At 41.8% G+C, this 14,799-nt stretch overlaps 2 protein-coding genes across 3 annotated transcripts in view; both read right to left on the bottom strand.

Moving 5' to 3' along the window:
* HERC5 (HECT and RLD domain containing E3 ubiquitin protein ligase 5) overlaps positions 1 to 2,682 on the bottom strand; it is a 59,534-nt gene extending 56,852 nt beyond the window's left edge. The window contains exon 1 of the mRNA XM_021712041.1: positions 2,595 to 2,682. Within this exon, the coding sequence (XP_021567716.1) occupies positions 2,595 to 2,682 (88 nt within the window). The remainder of the gene's footprint in view (positions 1 to 2,594) is intronic.
* Positions 2,683 to 13,518: 10,836 nt separating this feature from the next.
* HERC6 (HECT and RLD domain containing E3 ubiquitin protein ligase family member 6) overlaps positions 13,519 to 14,799 on the bottom strand; it is a 74,303-nt gene continuing 73,022 nt past the window's right edge. For both annotated transcript variants that reach the window (XM_008057501.2, XM_021712044.1), the window contains one exon: positions 13,519 to 13,756. In XM_008057501.2, coding sequence (XP_008055692.1) covers positions 13,530 to 13,756 — 227 coding nt within the window. In that variant the 3' untranslated portion in view covers positions 13,519 to 13,529. The remainder of the gene's footprint in view (positions 13,757 to 14,799) is intronic.

Raw genomic sequence — 14,799 nt, 5'->3', positions numbered from 1 at the left:
CGCCCCTCCCCGACGCCGGCTCCCCTCGCGCGGTTGGGGGCGGGGCCGTTGCTCGTGGGGAAACGAAACCGAATGGGCGTTCTAGGCCAGGGTGGAGAAGGAAAGGGAAACTCGGCGACAGCAGCTTGGGAGGCGGCCAGAGTACATCAGTCGCTGGCAGGGGTCGGGGGCGAGCGCGACAGAGCAGGCGTCCCTGGCTCGCACGGCGGCCTGAACTCCAGGAAGGAACGGCTTTCGGGGAACACTGCTGCTCCCCAGGAGGCGGCCCGGCACGTGCCGACCTCAGCAGCGCCCAGAGAGTAGTGACAACGCAAGCGAAAGTCTGCCCAGCGTTCTGCTCAGGGCGCGGGCCACGATGAGCCTGAGGGCTGTGCAGTCAGTACGTCTCCCTCCTCCCACACATACACTTTGGTGCCTGGCAGTTATATGCTTTCTGCTTTGTGTTTTGTTTGTTTTTTATAGAAACGTGGGCTCCCTCTGATGCCCAGGCTAGTCTTGAACTCCTGGACTCAAGCAATCCTCCTGCCTTGGCCTCGCAGAGTGCTGGGATTGTAGGCGTGAGCCATCACGGCCTGGCCTGCTTTCTGTTAATATAATTTGGCCTTTTCTAGAATTCATACAACTGAATTCATACACCTAAGTGATCTTTTATGTCTGGCTTTTTTTTTTTTTTAGCATAATTTTTTTGGCTTGTTTTTGAGTTGGGGGGTCTCACTCTGTAGCCCAGGTTGGAGTGCAGTGGCACTATCTCAGCTGTACGACAGCCTCGACCTCCTGGGCTCAGGCGATCCTTCCACCTCAGCCTCTCAAGTAGCCGAGACTACAGGCACACCATCATGCCTGGCTAAATTTTTTAATTTTTTTGTAGAGACGAGATCTTGCTATGTTGACTATATTGGTTTCAAACTCCTGGGCTCAAACAATCCTGCCACCTAAGGCCCAAAGTGCTGGGATTATAGGCGTGAGCCACCGCACCTGGCCTAGCATTTTATATATATGTTCTAGTGGGTTGAAATGTTATCTCACTGTAGTTTTACTTTGCCTTTTCTTAGTAACTAATGATGTTAGTATTACACCTAAAGATGGTGAACAGCTTTTCTTTTCTTCTTTTTAAACAGGGTCTTGCTCTGTTGCCCAGGCTGAAGTGCAGTGGCACAATCATAGCTCACTGCAGCCTCGAACTCCTGGGCTCAAACAATCCTGCCTTGGCCTCCCAAAGTGCTGTGATTACATGCAAGAGCCACTGAAACCCCTCCCCACCCACCCCCAGTAATAATGTCTTTGAGATTCATTCTGCTGTGTTTCAAGAAGTTGCCTCCCTGTTATTGTTGAGTGGTATTCTATTGTATGGATATACCACAGTTTATCCATTCACCAACTGATGGGCGTGTCAGGTACAGGAGCCAAAAAGAGCAAATGTCCCCTTCGCCCTCTGAAGTTTCGCTGAAAAAAAAATCCCCTGACAAAAGGCAGATTAATAGGAGAAACAGCATGCAAATTTATTATCAGGCATGGGAGAGAACCACAGAGATACCACCCCAACCCCATAATGGGGTTCAGAGGTCTATATACACCATTTTGATATTACAGAAAGAATGAGGGTTTGGAGCATGGCCAGAATAGATTATGGTGCTAAATCAGGTGGAGGCGGGGAGAAAGAGGCTTGGCTAGCAAGGGGTGTCTTGTTATGTAGATAAAACATCACAGGAAGCAGCCCTTAGAGAGAACAGATGGTAGATGATGACCTGTAAAGGAGGCCAGGTACAGTGTAATCCCAACACTTTGGGAGACTGAGGCGTGAGAATCGCTTGAGCCGAGGAGTTCAAGACCCGCCAGGACAACAAAGCAAGACCCCGTCTCTACAAAAAAATTTAAAAATTATCTGGACATGGTGCACACCAGTCCCAGCTACGTGGGAGGCTGGGAGGAAGGATCGCCTCAGCCCAGGAGGTCAAAGCTGTGGTAAACTGTGGGTACAGCCGGGCAACAGCATGAGATCCTGGCTCAAAAAAAAAAAAAAGGTGTCAGGCTCTCAGTTCATCTTTCCTAGATCCAGACAAGGAAGGGCGTCAGAGAAAACCTGGCTGTATCAATGCAGATCTTCTCTGCAGATGCATATCTCCACCCTTCCCCTCCAGACAACTTTTTAGCTATTCTTGTACTTGAATAACCATCCTGAAATAAGTCAAAGAAGTAAATTTTGGGGTGAAATATTTTGATTTCCTTCAAAGTCCTTTCCAGTTTGGGGCTACAATGAATAGAGCTTGTATGAACATTTGTGCACTAGTCTTTGAGTAGACAAATGTTGTTATTTATTTTGGATCTAGGAGTGGAATTGCTGTATCATGTGCTAAACACATGAATGTCTTTATAAGAAACTACCATACTTTTCCAAAGTGCTGTACCATTTTTCATTTCCTCTAGTAATTGGAGAGAGTTCCAGCATATGTGTGTGTGTGTCACACACATATATAGTGTCAAAAAAGTATACATATTTTAAGAAAGGAAAAAACTATTAAAATTGTAATACTCAATGAGATGAATATGAGTCATGTTTGACTTCTGCAATTACAAGAGGTGTTCAAAGTAGTTACCATCAGTGTTCAGACACTTCTGATTACAGCAAACATCTCTTAACATGTATATACGTTTTTTTGGCATCTCCCCGCAGCGCACGCGCATGTGTGTCTGTGTGTGTGTGTGTGTGTGTGTGTGTGTGGTGTGTGTGGTGTGTAGTTGGTATTATCAGTCTTTTTAATTTGGGCGATTGTAATGGCATTTCATTACGGTTTAATTTGCATTTCTCTAATGACTAATGATGTTGAGCAGCATTTCACGTGCTCATTTCCTATCTCTGTCTCTCCCTTGGTGAAGTGTCTAGTCAACTCTTCTGCCCATTTATTCATTAGATGGCTTGATATTATCGGGAGTTCTTTTTTGTATTATATTTGAGTTTTTATGTTTCATGTCATGTTCTTCATTAGTTATATATTTTGAATGTTTTCTACCAATCTGTTATTTGCTTTTTCATTTTATTTTAATTTCTTTATGTTAAAGATGTGGGATACAATTCAGGGTTAGGCATACATATGTTCATTATAGGTACCCTTGTTGATGAAGTGCCCCCCCCAGCAGTTTCCCACTACTGCCAATCCCGCCCCCCAATCCCTGGAAGTTTCCCAATACTGCCAATCCTTTTCTTATAATATATAGTATTACAATACTTGTTCAAGGTGTGCTTATGAGTGAGAACATATGATACTCAGTTCTTTATTTCTGTGACAGATTACTCAGGAAGCCGGGCGCAGTGGCTTAAGCCTGTAATCCCAACACTTTGGGAGGCTGAGGTGAGGGGATTGCCTGAGTCCATGGGTTCGAGAACAGCTTGGGCAACTTGGCGAGATCTCATCTCTACAATAAATTAAAAACTTAGCCGGGTGTGGTAGCGCACGCCTGTAATTCTGGCTACTTGGAAGGCTAAAGCGGAAGGATCCCCAGAGCCCAGCAAGTCGACGCTGGGGTGGCCATGAGCGTGCCACTGCACTCCAGCCTAAGCGACAGAGTGAGACTCCAACTAAAAATAAATAAATAAATAAATAAATAAATAAATAAATAAATAAATAAATAAAAATAAATAAAATATAGATCACTCGGTATTATAGACTCTAAGTCCATCCAAGTTGCTGTGAAGTTCATAATTTTGTCCTTCTTTGTGGCTGCATAATGATCCATCGTGTACATGTACCACATTTTTTTTAATCCAATCCTCTTCTGATGAGCAGCACAGTTGGATCCATGTGTTTGCTATTGTGAACAATGCTACAATAAACATGCGTGTGCAGGTGTCTTTTTCATAGAGTGATTTGAGTTCCTCCAGGTATATTCCCAGTAGGGGGATTGTGAGGTTGTATGGAAGGTTGATTTTTAAATCTCTTAGGAATCACCACATTGTTTTCCAGAGGCTGTACTAGTTTACACTCCCACCAACAGTGTAGAAGTATTCCCTTTTCCCGCATCCACTGCAGTATCTGTTGTTTTTTGTTTTGTTTTGTTTTGTTTTGTTTGAGTTGGAGTCTCACTCTGTCACCCAGACTGGAGTGCAGTGGCCGCTCCCGGCCACCGCAGCCTCGACCTGTTGGCCTCCGGCGACCCTTCCTCCTCAGCTTTCCAAGTAGCTGGAACTACAGACGCACGCTACCACGCCTGGCTAATTTTTTTAATTTATTGTAGAGACGAGGTCTCGCCAAGTTGTCCAGATGGGTCTCGAACCCGCGGGCTCAGGCAATCCACTCACCTCAGCCTCCCAAAGCACTAGGATTACAGGCTGAGGCATGAAGCCCGGCTTCTGTTGTTTTTTGAGTTATTGATTATGACCATCCTGACTGGAGTTAGGTGGTATCTCAGTGTGATCTTAATTTGCATTTCTTTGATGACTAGTGAGGCTGAGCATTTTTTTCAGGTATCTGTTGGCTGCTTGTATATCTCCTTTTGAGAAGTGTCTCTTCATACCTTTTTCCCACTTTGAAATGGGGCTGTTTTTTTCTTTTGGGCACGTTTGAGTTCCTTGTAGAACCTAGATATTAGGCCTTTGTCAGATATGCAGTTGGCAAATATTTTTTCCCAGTCTGTGGGCTGACTGCCCACTCTCTTTTGGGATCTTTGGCTTTGCAGAAGCTTAAGGTCCCACTTGTCCATCTTATCTCTTATGGCATGGGCACTTGGGGTTTTAATCAGGAATTGGCTGCCAGTTCCAATTTCCATAAGGGTGTCTCCTGCATTTTGTAAGGTTCCTATAGTTTGAGGTTTTACGTTTAGCTCTTTGATCCATTTAGAGTTGATTTTTGTGTATGATGATAGGTAGGAGTCTTGTTTTAATCTTCTGTATGTGGTCAGCCAGTTTTCCCAGCACTATTTACTGAATAGGTTCTCCTCTTCCCAGTGGTTGATGGTGGAGACTGTGTCGAAGATGAGTTGGTTGAGAAATTGAGGTTTTGTTTCTGGAATCTCTATCCTATTCCATCGGTCTATATACCTGTTCTTGTACAAATACCAGGTTGTTTTGATTATTGTAGCTTTATAATAAAGTTTAAGGTCTCCCACTTTGGTTTTTTGTTTGTTTTTGGTTTTTTGCTGAGGATTGTTTTGGCTATTTGTGGTCATTTATGCTTCCATGTGAATTCTTGTATTGTCGTTTCCAGGTCTGAGAAGAATGCTGTTGGTAATTTAATGGGTATTACATTAAATCTGTAGATTGCCTTGGGTAGGATGGACATCTTAACAATGTTGATTCTTCCAATCCATGATCATTGAATATTTTTCCATTTGTTTGTGTCATCTTTGATTTCTTTGAGCACTGTTTTATACTTTTTGTTGTAAAGGTCTTTCATGTTTCTGGTTAGGAAGATCCCAAGGTATTTCTTTCTTTCTTCTTTTTTTTTTGTGGCTATTGTGAATGGGATTGTGCTTTTTATTTGGGTTTCTGTTTGTTTATTGTTGGTGTATAGAAATGCAAATATCTTTTGCACATTTATTTTATACCCTGAGACTTTCCAAAGTCCTTTATCCGTGCAAGAAGGTTTTTGACAGATTCTCTTGGGTTTTCGAGGTATAGAACCATGTTGTCTGCAAAGAGGGATAACTTGATTTTCTCTTTTCCTATTTGGATAACCCTGATCTCCTTCTCTTATCTGATTACTCTAGCTAGTACTTCCAAAACTGTGTTGAAAAGGAGAGGTGAGAGTGGGCATCCTTGTCTTGTTCTGGCTTTCAGGGAAAATGGTTCCAATTTCTGTCTGCTTAGCAGTATGTTGGCAGGGAGTTTCTCATAGATGGCTCTTATTATTTTCAAGTATGCTCCATCTATGCCTAGATGTTCGAGGGTTTTTATCAAGAAGGGGTGCTGAGTTTTATCTAAACATTTTTCTGCATCTAATGTTATAATCATGTGGTTTTTGTTTTAGAGACAGGAGATAGCTAGAGAAAGCCTAGGCAGACAGACAGGCGGCTCCTCTTGTAACAATGTAGTGAACTCCTGGAAGGCCTCTCAGCCTCAGCATTGGTAAACAGGCTCCCTACAAGCCTCTCAAGCTAGAGCTTTAGGTATTCACTGCTGGGATTGAAAAGCAACCAATCAGCTCACCATTAGGCCCTTACCTCATGCTGATTGGTCCTTAATACTGACCAATCAGAACAGCTACAGCTCACAGCTAGTGCTAGCCAATCGGCTTGGACTTAGGGCTATATAAACACCAGGTTTTCAGCCCGAGATGTGCAACCTCTTCAGGTATCTTCCCAGTAAGGGTGATTCTGTGTCTTCTCAATAAATCCTTCTTTCTCACTTCCGGCTGTCTGTGTCCCCCATTCTTCCTGGGCATGAGACAAGAACCTGAAGAGCTGCAGAAGATCGTCGGAGCTGAAAAGCTGTGTGCCCCAGAGGCTGGCTTGCCAGCCGACAGAGCTGGCTGAACCAGGAGAGCTGCTGGAGCAAGTTGAAACTTCAAAGCTGAGACACTTCAGGGGGCTAGGCTTTGCCAGCCCACCAAACCAGCAACACTCTCAGAGCTTGGCTTGCCAGCCCATTAGAGCCAACACTCCAGGGGCTAGGCTTGCCAACCCACCGAATTGCAACACTCTCAGGGCTTGGCTTCGCAGCCCATTAGAGCTGACACTTCTGGGGCTAGGCTTAACAGCCCCTCAACAACCCCCTCTGGGGCTTGGCTGGCCAACCCATTGAACTGACACTCTGGAAGCCCAGGCTGACCTGAAAAATCCACATCAGCTTTACATCTTTTTCATGTTATTAAAGGCATCTTTTGAAGAGCTGAAGTTTTACATTTTGATGTAGTTTCCCGATTTTCTCTTTCACATGGTTCATACCTCTTTTTGTCCTACTTAAGAAATCTTTCCTAAACACAAGATTACAATAATTTTTTTTCATTTGTTATTTTCTAGGAGTTGTATAATTTTAGGTCTTTGTTATATTCCAAGTGAATTATTATTTACTGTGTGAGGTAAGATTAGAGGTTCATTTCTTTCCTTATGGATTTCCAGTTGTTTCTGTTTGCCTGTCCCCACTGAATTGCCTTGATATCTTTTTCAAAACTCATATAATGTAACCCCAGAACTAGGCCAAACTGGGCCTATTCCGTTGATAACAAAATGTCAAATTACCTTGTAGGTATAAAAAAAAAAAGAAAATTTAAAAAAAAAGTCAATGTTGTGTATGAAAACAAACAAAAAAGTTGTAACAGAGCCAAAACTGTGAGTCATATTGTTACCAACAGTCATCCTTGCCCCCAAATGGGTTTTTTTTTTCCTGTCTGGTTTGAAACCAACATACACAACCAAAAGTGGGGGTCAAAGAGAGCAGGCTCTGATTCTATGACCGCAAAACCGAGAAGTGAGAACATGGTTCGCAAATCACCTTCTCACTGGGTGATAGGTGAGGTGGTTAAAATATAAGGTTTCTTTAATGAAGAGGTTGGACATTAAAAGTAAGGGAGAAGTATTCATGTCTTTTCAGGGACAGACAGAGAGTTCCCAGAATTCGGATCATGCCTCCTTCTGTTTTTTTGGTCTTAACTGTCTGGCCATTGAGGGGTATGTCATTTAGTATAGAAAGCATATTATAACAAGGTTAAAGTTTCTTCAGAGGTCAGATTAGCTGCCATCTTGGATCTCACAGGTTTAGCTGGCCAGATTGTTAAGAGGGGACCTTCTGTCTGCAAGCCTTTCTGTTTCTTAAAGATAAGCAGCGTGCTGTACCTCACACACCTGTAATCTCAACACATTGGGAAGCTGAGGCAAAAGGATTGCCTGAGTCCGTGTGCTCAAGACCAGCCTGGGCAACATAGTGAGACCACATCTCTACAATAAATCAAAAATTTAGTTGGCCTGTTGATGCACATCTGTAGTCCCAGCTACTCAGGAGGCTGAGGCTGAAGGATCACCTGAACCCAGCAGACTGAGGCTGTAGAAGCTATGATCATGCTACTGCACTCCAGCCTGGTTAGGGTAGAAACTCAGCTATGTCACATAGGCGCTGCACTGGGTGACAATATAGTCTGAGCATGTACAATAGAAAAGCTTTGACCTCTAATAACACCCAGAACCAGCATTTTCTACCCATGGAACCAAGAAGACCAGGACAGGACCAGAACCTGAATGCTGGAAATCTTTCCAAACCCTTTCAGAAAGGACGTGACCTTTGGCAAGGAATATCCTAGGTTGAAGTGTGCTTCAACAAACCTTATGGGAAATGGTCAAATCTGAACCCCTCCAATCAGACCCTGCCAAAGTTTCTAATACTTCCCTTGCCCTCTGACCCCTTAAAATTCACCCCAGGTTGGGTGTGGTGATTCATGGTGGGTTTGTGAGGGTCTCCTGAGGCAGGAGAGTGAAAGTGAAATCAGGGACATATTAGTCCAAGTTTACGAGGATAATGCTTGTAAAAATGCCGAGAAAACGGCAGTATACAAATGGCTTAAATGTTTTTCTGAGGGGAGAAAAAGCATCATTGATGAAGAGAGATTAGGATGGCTGGTAATGAGCAGAACTGACAAAAACATTGCAAAAATTCATCAAATTGTGCATCAAAATCACCAGTTGACTATAAGAAGCATAGCAGACTAAATAAACATTGATAGAGAAACAGAAAAATCTTAACTGAAAATCTTGGCATGAGAAAGGTGTATGCAAAATGGTCCCAAAGGAGTTCTTGCATCACAACAGTGCACCAACTCACACAGCACTGTCTGTGAGGGCTTTTTTGGACAGTAAACAAATAACTGTATTGTAACACCCTCCTTACTCACCTGATCTGGCCCCCAATGACTTTTTTCTTTATCTGAAGATAAAGGAAATGTTGAAGGGAAGATATTTTTATGACATTCAGGACATTAAGCATAGTACAATGACAGCTCTGATGGCCATTCCAGAAAGAGTTCCAAAAGTGCTCTGATGAGTGGACTAGACACTGACATCAGTGCATAGCTTCCCAAGGGGAGTACCTTAAAGATGACTGTAGTGATATTCACCAATAAGGTATGCAGCACTTTTTCTAGGGTGAATTCCTGAACTTGTCAGACGTTGTATTCTATCTCACCAGTACTTTGGGAGAAGGAGGAGGAAGGATCCTACTTGAGGCCAGGAGATCAAGATCAGCCTTGTCAATATAGTGAGACTTTCTCCAAATAAATAAACAAACTTGCCTGGGTCCCAAATTGGGGAGACAGATTTGAGTTGCACCTCCTGAATCCTTTCTTTTCTCAAAAACCAGTGCCATATTATTGACTAATATGGGTGTTGGGCTGTGAGCCTATTGTTTTATAGATATTTGATTGGATTTATTTCTGGATTCTTATTGTATTCCATTGATATATGTTTACTTATTCTGCAATACCACACTGTCTTATTTACTGTAGATTAAAAGTAAGTCTCAAAATCAGTTCATACAGATGCTTCAATATTGTTCTTTTTCAGTGTTGTTTTGGCTATCCTTAGTCCTTTGCATTTTCCTGTATATTTTAAGATCAATTTGTCAACTCATTTTTTTAATGTCACATGTTAAGACCCACTACAGTTTGTCAATTTCTACAAAATACACTACAGGACTTTTACTGAGATTGAATTAAATTAGATCAATTTGGGAAGAACTGACATGCCTGTTCTGTTCATGAACATAATCTCTCCATTAATTTAAAACTTCTTTAATTTTTTTCAGCAATCTTACCATTTTTCAGTGTCTAGTCAAACATATTTTGTTAAATTTATCCCTAAGCATTTCTTTTTTTCATATTGCAAATGATGCTTTTCCAAATTTCAATTTATGGTTATTGTGATTATATAGAAATACAATCAATTTTTTATATATTAACCTTGAATCCTGAGACCTTTCTATATTTTTATAGTAGTTCTGGTAGTTTTTGTAGACCCTTAAGAATCTACATAGATGAGAGTATAGTCTACAAATAAGACACTTTTTACACCTTCCTTTCCAACTTGTATGCCTTTTTTTCCTTTGCCCTATTGTGTGAACTGGTACTTCTAGTATGGTGGTGTTGTTTTTTTAAGTCAGAGTTTCATTCTTTGTTCAGGCTGGAGTGCAGTGGCATGATCATGGCTACTGCTGCCTTGATCTCCTGGGCTCAGGCAATCTTTCCACCTCGTCCTCCTGAGTAGCTAGGACTACAAGCGCCACATCACCGCACCTGGCTAATTTTTGTTTTGTGTAGAGATGAGGTCTTGCTATGTTGCCCAGGCTGGTCTCAAACTCCTGGGCTCAGGCAATCCTACTGCCACAGCCTCCCAAAATGCTAGGATTAGAGGCGTGAGCCACCATAATTGGCCTCTAGTATAATATTGAATAGAAGTGATAAGAGACATCCTTTCCTTGTTCCCAATTTTAGTAGGAAAGCATTCAGTTTTTCACCATGCTACATACAAGCTTATCAAATCAAAGAAGTTCCCTTCTAGCCCTAGTTTAGTAAGAGTATTTCCCATGCCTGTGACTTGAATTTTGTCAAATTTTCTTTCTGCTTATACTGAGGTAACTATAGTTTTTCTTTTTTTTTTATTATATGGTAATATTTAATTGATTCTTGATGCATTTCTGGGCTAAATCTCACTTGGTCATGAGGTGTTATCCTTTTCATATCTTGTTTGATATGTTACAATTTTGTCAAGGATTTCTGTGTCTGTGTTCATGAAAGATAGTTATAGTTTTCTTTTCCTTAATGCCTCTGTCTGGTTTTGGTAATAGGGTAATGCTTGTGTCACAGAACTAACTAGGAAGTGTTCCCTCTTCCTGTTTTCTGAAAGAATGTGTTAAGAATTGGCACTATTTCTTTCTCAGCTGTTGAATACAAATCCGCCGTTTGCATTAGAAAACTAATAGTGATGAAAGGCCTGAAGGACACAACCCAAAAGTCAGGTGCCTGGAGACCCCCAATATTTAGAGATTCCCTTTGCCTTTAAAATTTAAGTGGAATAAACCTGGTCCTTCATTCCATTTATTGTGGAAACCAAATGAGGTCCCAAATAACTCAGGATTCCCTGGGGGCTTGTATTTCTATGGCCACCTCACATTCTACTGTCCTTGGGAAATTGTCTATCCTGTTCTGTCTGTCCTTGAAAGAATCCCTCTATGTCGGTACCCAGCATGGACTTGTCCCATAGTCATTCAATTACCAAAGTACTACTAATGCAAGGCTTCTAGATGGTTTAGGATAACAACAGGCGTTCAGATAGCAACTTGTCATTGGTTTTGTATGGTTAAAATAAAGAGATGATCAAAGTATGATTTCACAAATCACACTGTTTATTGCCATAGACTATTTTTATTTTATTTTTTCAGTGCTTAATGAGGGGGGAGTTCAAATTCCAAATTCTTATCACATCAAAACTCACATAGCAAACTATGGAAGTGTTTGGAATCATAGCCACATAACACAATTTAAAATTTAGTATTAGCTAGAAGCAGTCCACAAAATTCACTAGCCATTACCCACTGTAGTTCCATCTCTCTATAAGTTCACTTGGGAGCCATGATCATGAGACATAGTTCATCCTATTTCCATTTCCCCAACTACAATTGAACTGGGCTCCTACTTGGGCTGCTTTTAACAAAAAATAATGATATCTGCATTCCAGATGATTCTTGGAACACTGTACTGAGTATAAGTAATCATTCAATACAGTACTGAATCTCTTCACATCCAGATTTTTCAAATAAATCATTCAAGAGTTTTCTAAAGCCAAAACGTCAGTGACATCCCTGAATATAAAATATACATCCATATGCCTCAAAAAACATGTTGAAATTTATTTGCTTTGTTTATTGTTTCAAATTTCAGTCTGTCTTTCATATTTGCAGACAGTGTCCACTAGCGGAACAATATATTTTTTTAAAAATCTGTCAGATTTTATTATTCAGTTATTTTAAAATAATTATTGTTGTTCAGGAAATAATTCAGTAAAAGCATTCTAATAGGGATACAGGAAATGTTGTTTTACAAAATTTTTTTCATTAAAAATATCATTCTTATTTTATTTATTTATCTATCTATTTATTTATTTATTGGGTTGGAGTCTCACTCTGTCTCCCAGACTGGAGTGCAGTGGCATGCTCCTGGCCACCGCAGCCTCAGCCTGCTGGACTCTGGTGATCCTTCAGCCTCAGCCTTCCAAGTAGTCGAAGCTATAGTCTCACACTACTATGTTCAGCTAATTTTTGATTTATTGTAGAGACGAGGTCTCACCAAGTTGCCCGGGTGGGTTTTGAACCCGTGGGCTCACACAATCCACTTTCCTCGGCTTCCCAAAGTGCTGGGATTACAGACTGAGCCATCCCCTGGCCAAATTATTATTATTTTTGAGTTGAAGTCTCACTCTATTGCCCAGGCTGGAGTGTGCAGTGGCACACTCACAGCCACCGCAGCCTTGACCTACTGGGCTCACGTGATCCTTCTGCCTCAGCCTTCCAAGTAGCTGGAACCACAGGCAAGTGCCATTACACCCAGTTAATTTTTCTTGATTTATTATACATACAAGGACTCATCGAGTTGCCCAGGCTGGTCTTGAACCCAGGGGTTCAGGCAGTCCTCTCCCAAAGTGCTGGGATTATAGGCATAAGCCACCACACCCGGCCAGCATTCTTATCTATGCTTTTGATTTCTGTCTCTGTTAAGTATCTTGTTCCTTCTCCCATCTACATCTCCATCATCTTCCTATTTATTTACTCCATTAAGCTATTTTTAATTTTATTTTTCAGTAGGAGTCTCACTCTGTCACCGAGGCTGGAGGGCAGTGGTATGCTCACGGCCATCACAGCCTCCACCTGCTGGGTTCAGGTGATCCTTCTGCTTCAGCCTTCCAAGTAGCTGGAACTACAGGCATGCACCACCATGCCTGGCTAATTTTTTGATTTATTGTAGAGATGAGGTCTCGCAAGTTGCCCAAGCTGGTCTCGAACTCATGGGCTCAGGCAATTCTCTCACCTCGGCCTCCCAAAGTGCTGGGATTATAGTTGTGAGCCACTGCGCCCAGCCAAAAATATAATTCTTGATTCATCATTTTATCATTTATCCAAACATATTTCAATGAATCATCTTTGTTGTATTGGGAACTGACAATTGATCATTGTATAAATCTATGGAGTACAAAGTGATGTTATCCTTTATGAATCCAATGTGAACTGATTAAATCAAGCTATTAACAATTTCATCACCTGAAATACTTAGCGTTTTCTGTGGTGAGCACATTTGAAATTGACTCAACTATTCTGAAATGTACCATACTCTAGTATTAACAATATTCACCACGCTGTGCAATAGAACTCAAAAAAGAAAAAAAAAAAAACATATTCTTCCTGCCTGAGATTCTGTAGTCTTTGATCATCATCTCCCCATTCCCCTCAACCCCCTGACTGCTAATTCTAACAGAAATCCATCGTCTGCTTGTATTAATTAGATGTCAGGAAGAGCAGCAAGATGCAAGGATGAGTGTGCCCTTGTTGAGACACTCGGAGGTGATCACTGCAGCCTGAGCATGGGCGAAACAAACCCTCTGTAGTTGTTAATGGCTATTTGAAGTGCTTTCTCCATTCTGTCCATTGTAGAATATTGAGGGAGGTCTAGAATATTATGACAAGTCACTGATCTTGGGCAGTCTCTTTCACTGAGAGTTTCAGGACAGCGAAATACAATTCCCATTTCCTGTATGCCTCTTACATGCAGCCTATCACGTCCTGTAAGAAAAACTAGAAAGGAATATAACTTGGTTAAGATTTTTCATAGAAAGAGCAAAACTTAAAAGTGAAGAGGAAGAAATTACTTTATTCCTTAAATATTTTTTGAGTGCCCCTTGTACAGAAAGAACTACACAGGGCCATGAAGAACAGAGAAAAATCAAGACATATGCTCTCTGTCTTCAAAACTGTCCACAAAGCTGGGGGGAAATTATATACATGAAGAGACTAGAAAGAGGGCTGGGCATGGTAGTTCATGCCTGTAATCCCAGCACTTTGGAAGGCCAAGCTGAGAGGATTGCCTTAGCCAAGGAATTCGAGACCAGCCTGGGCAACATAGTGAGACCCCGTCTCTACAAAAACAAAAAATTAGCTGGGCATGGTGGCATGCAACTGTAGTCCCAGCTACTCAGGAGGCTGAGGAGGGAGGATTGCCTAAGCCCAGGAGGCTGACGCTGTGGTGAGCTGTGACTCTAGCTTGGGTGACAGAGCAAGACCTCTACTAAACAATGAAAAAAATAGTAGAAATATAAAAGGAAGTTTTCATCTAGGAAGTATGAGGTTAGGAGCCTAATGGACTCAAGGTAGGGAGACAGACACTAGGCTGGGTGGTCAGAGACTTCACAGAGGTTTCCCAAAGTGCTGGGAGTATAGGTGTGAGCCACTATATCCAGCCTACATTGTATATCTTTTGAAAAAATAATTATCTTATTTGTGATGAAGCCATCTTATTGCACCTGGTCTTCCCTCTTTTTACTCATGTCTGAAATGGGAAAAAGGAATAGTTCCTACCCCACAGGGTTGATGTTGGCATAAAGGGAGATAATGCTCCTAAGCGGTCAGCACAGTGCCTGGCACATAGGAAGCACAAAGTCAATGCTGCTGCTGGCATTATTCCCATCAGCTGTCATTGCTAGTATGGCATGGTACATTATTATTATTATTATTATTTGAGTTGGAGTCTCACTCTGTCGCCCAGACTGGAGTGCAGTGGCCACTCCCGGCCACTGCGGCCTCGACCTGCTGGGCTCCAGCGATCCTTTCGCCTCAGCCTT

Source organism: Carlito syrichta, unplaced genomic scaffold (assembly GCF_000164805.1).
Source record: "Carlito syrichta isolate Samal-C Ts95f unplaced genomic scaffold, Tarsius_syrichta-2.0.1 Scaffold303036, whole genome shotgun sequence".
Lineage (NCBI taxonomy): Eukaryota > Metazoa > Chordata > Mammalia > Primates > Tarsiidae > Carlito > Carlito syrichta.
The sequence above is the reverse complement of the archived record's forward strand: the minus strand, read 5'-3'. Positions and strand labels throughout refer to the sequence as shown.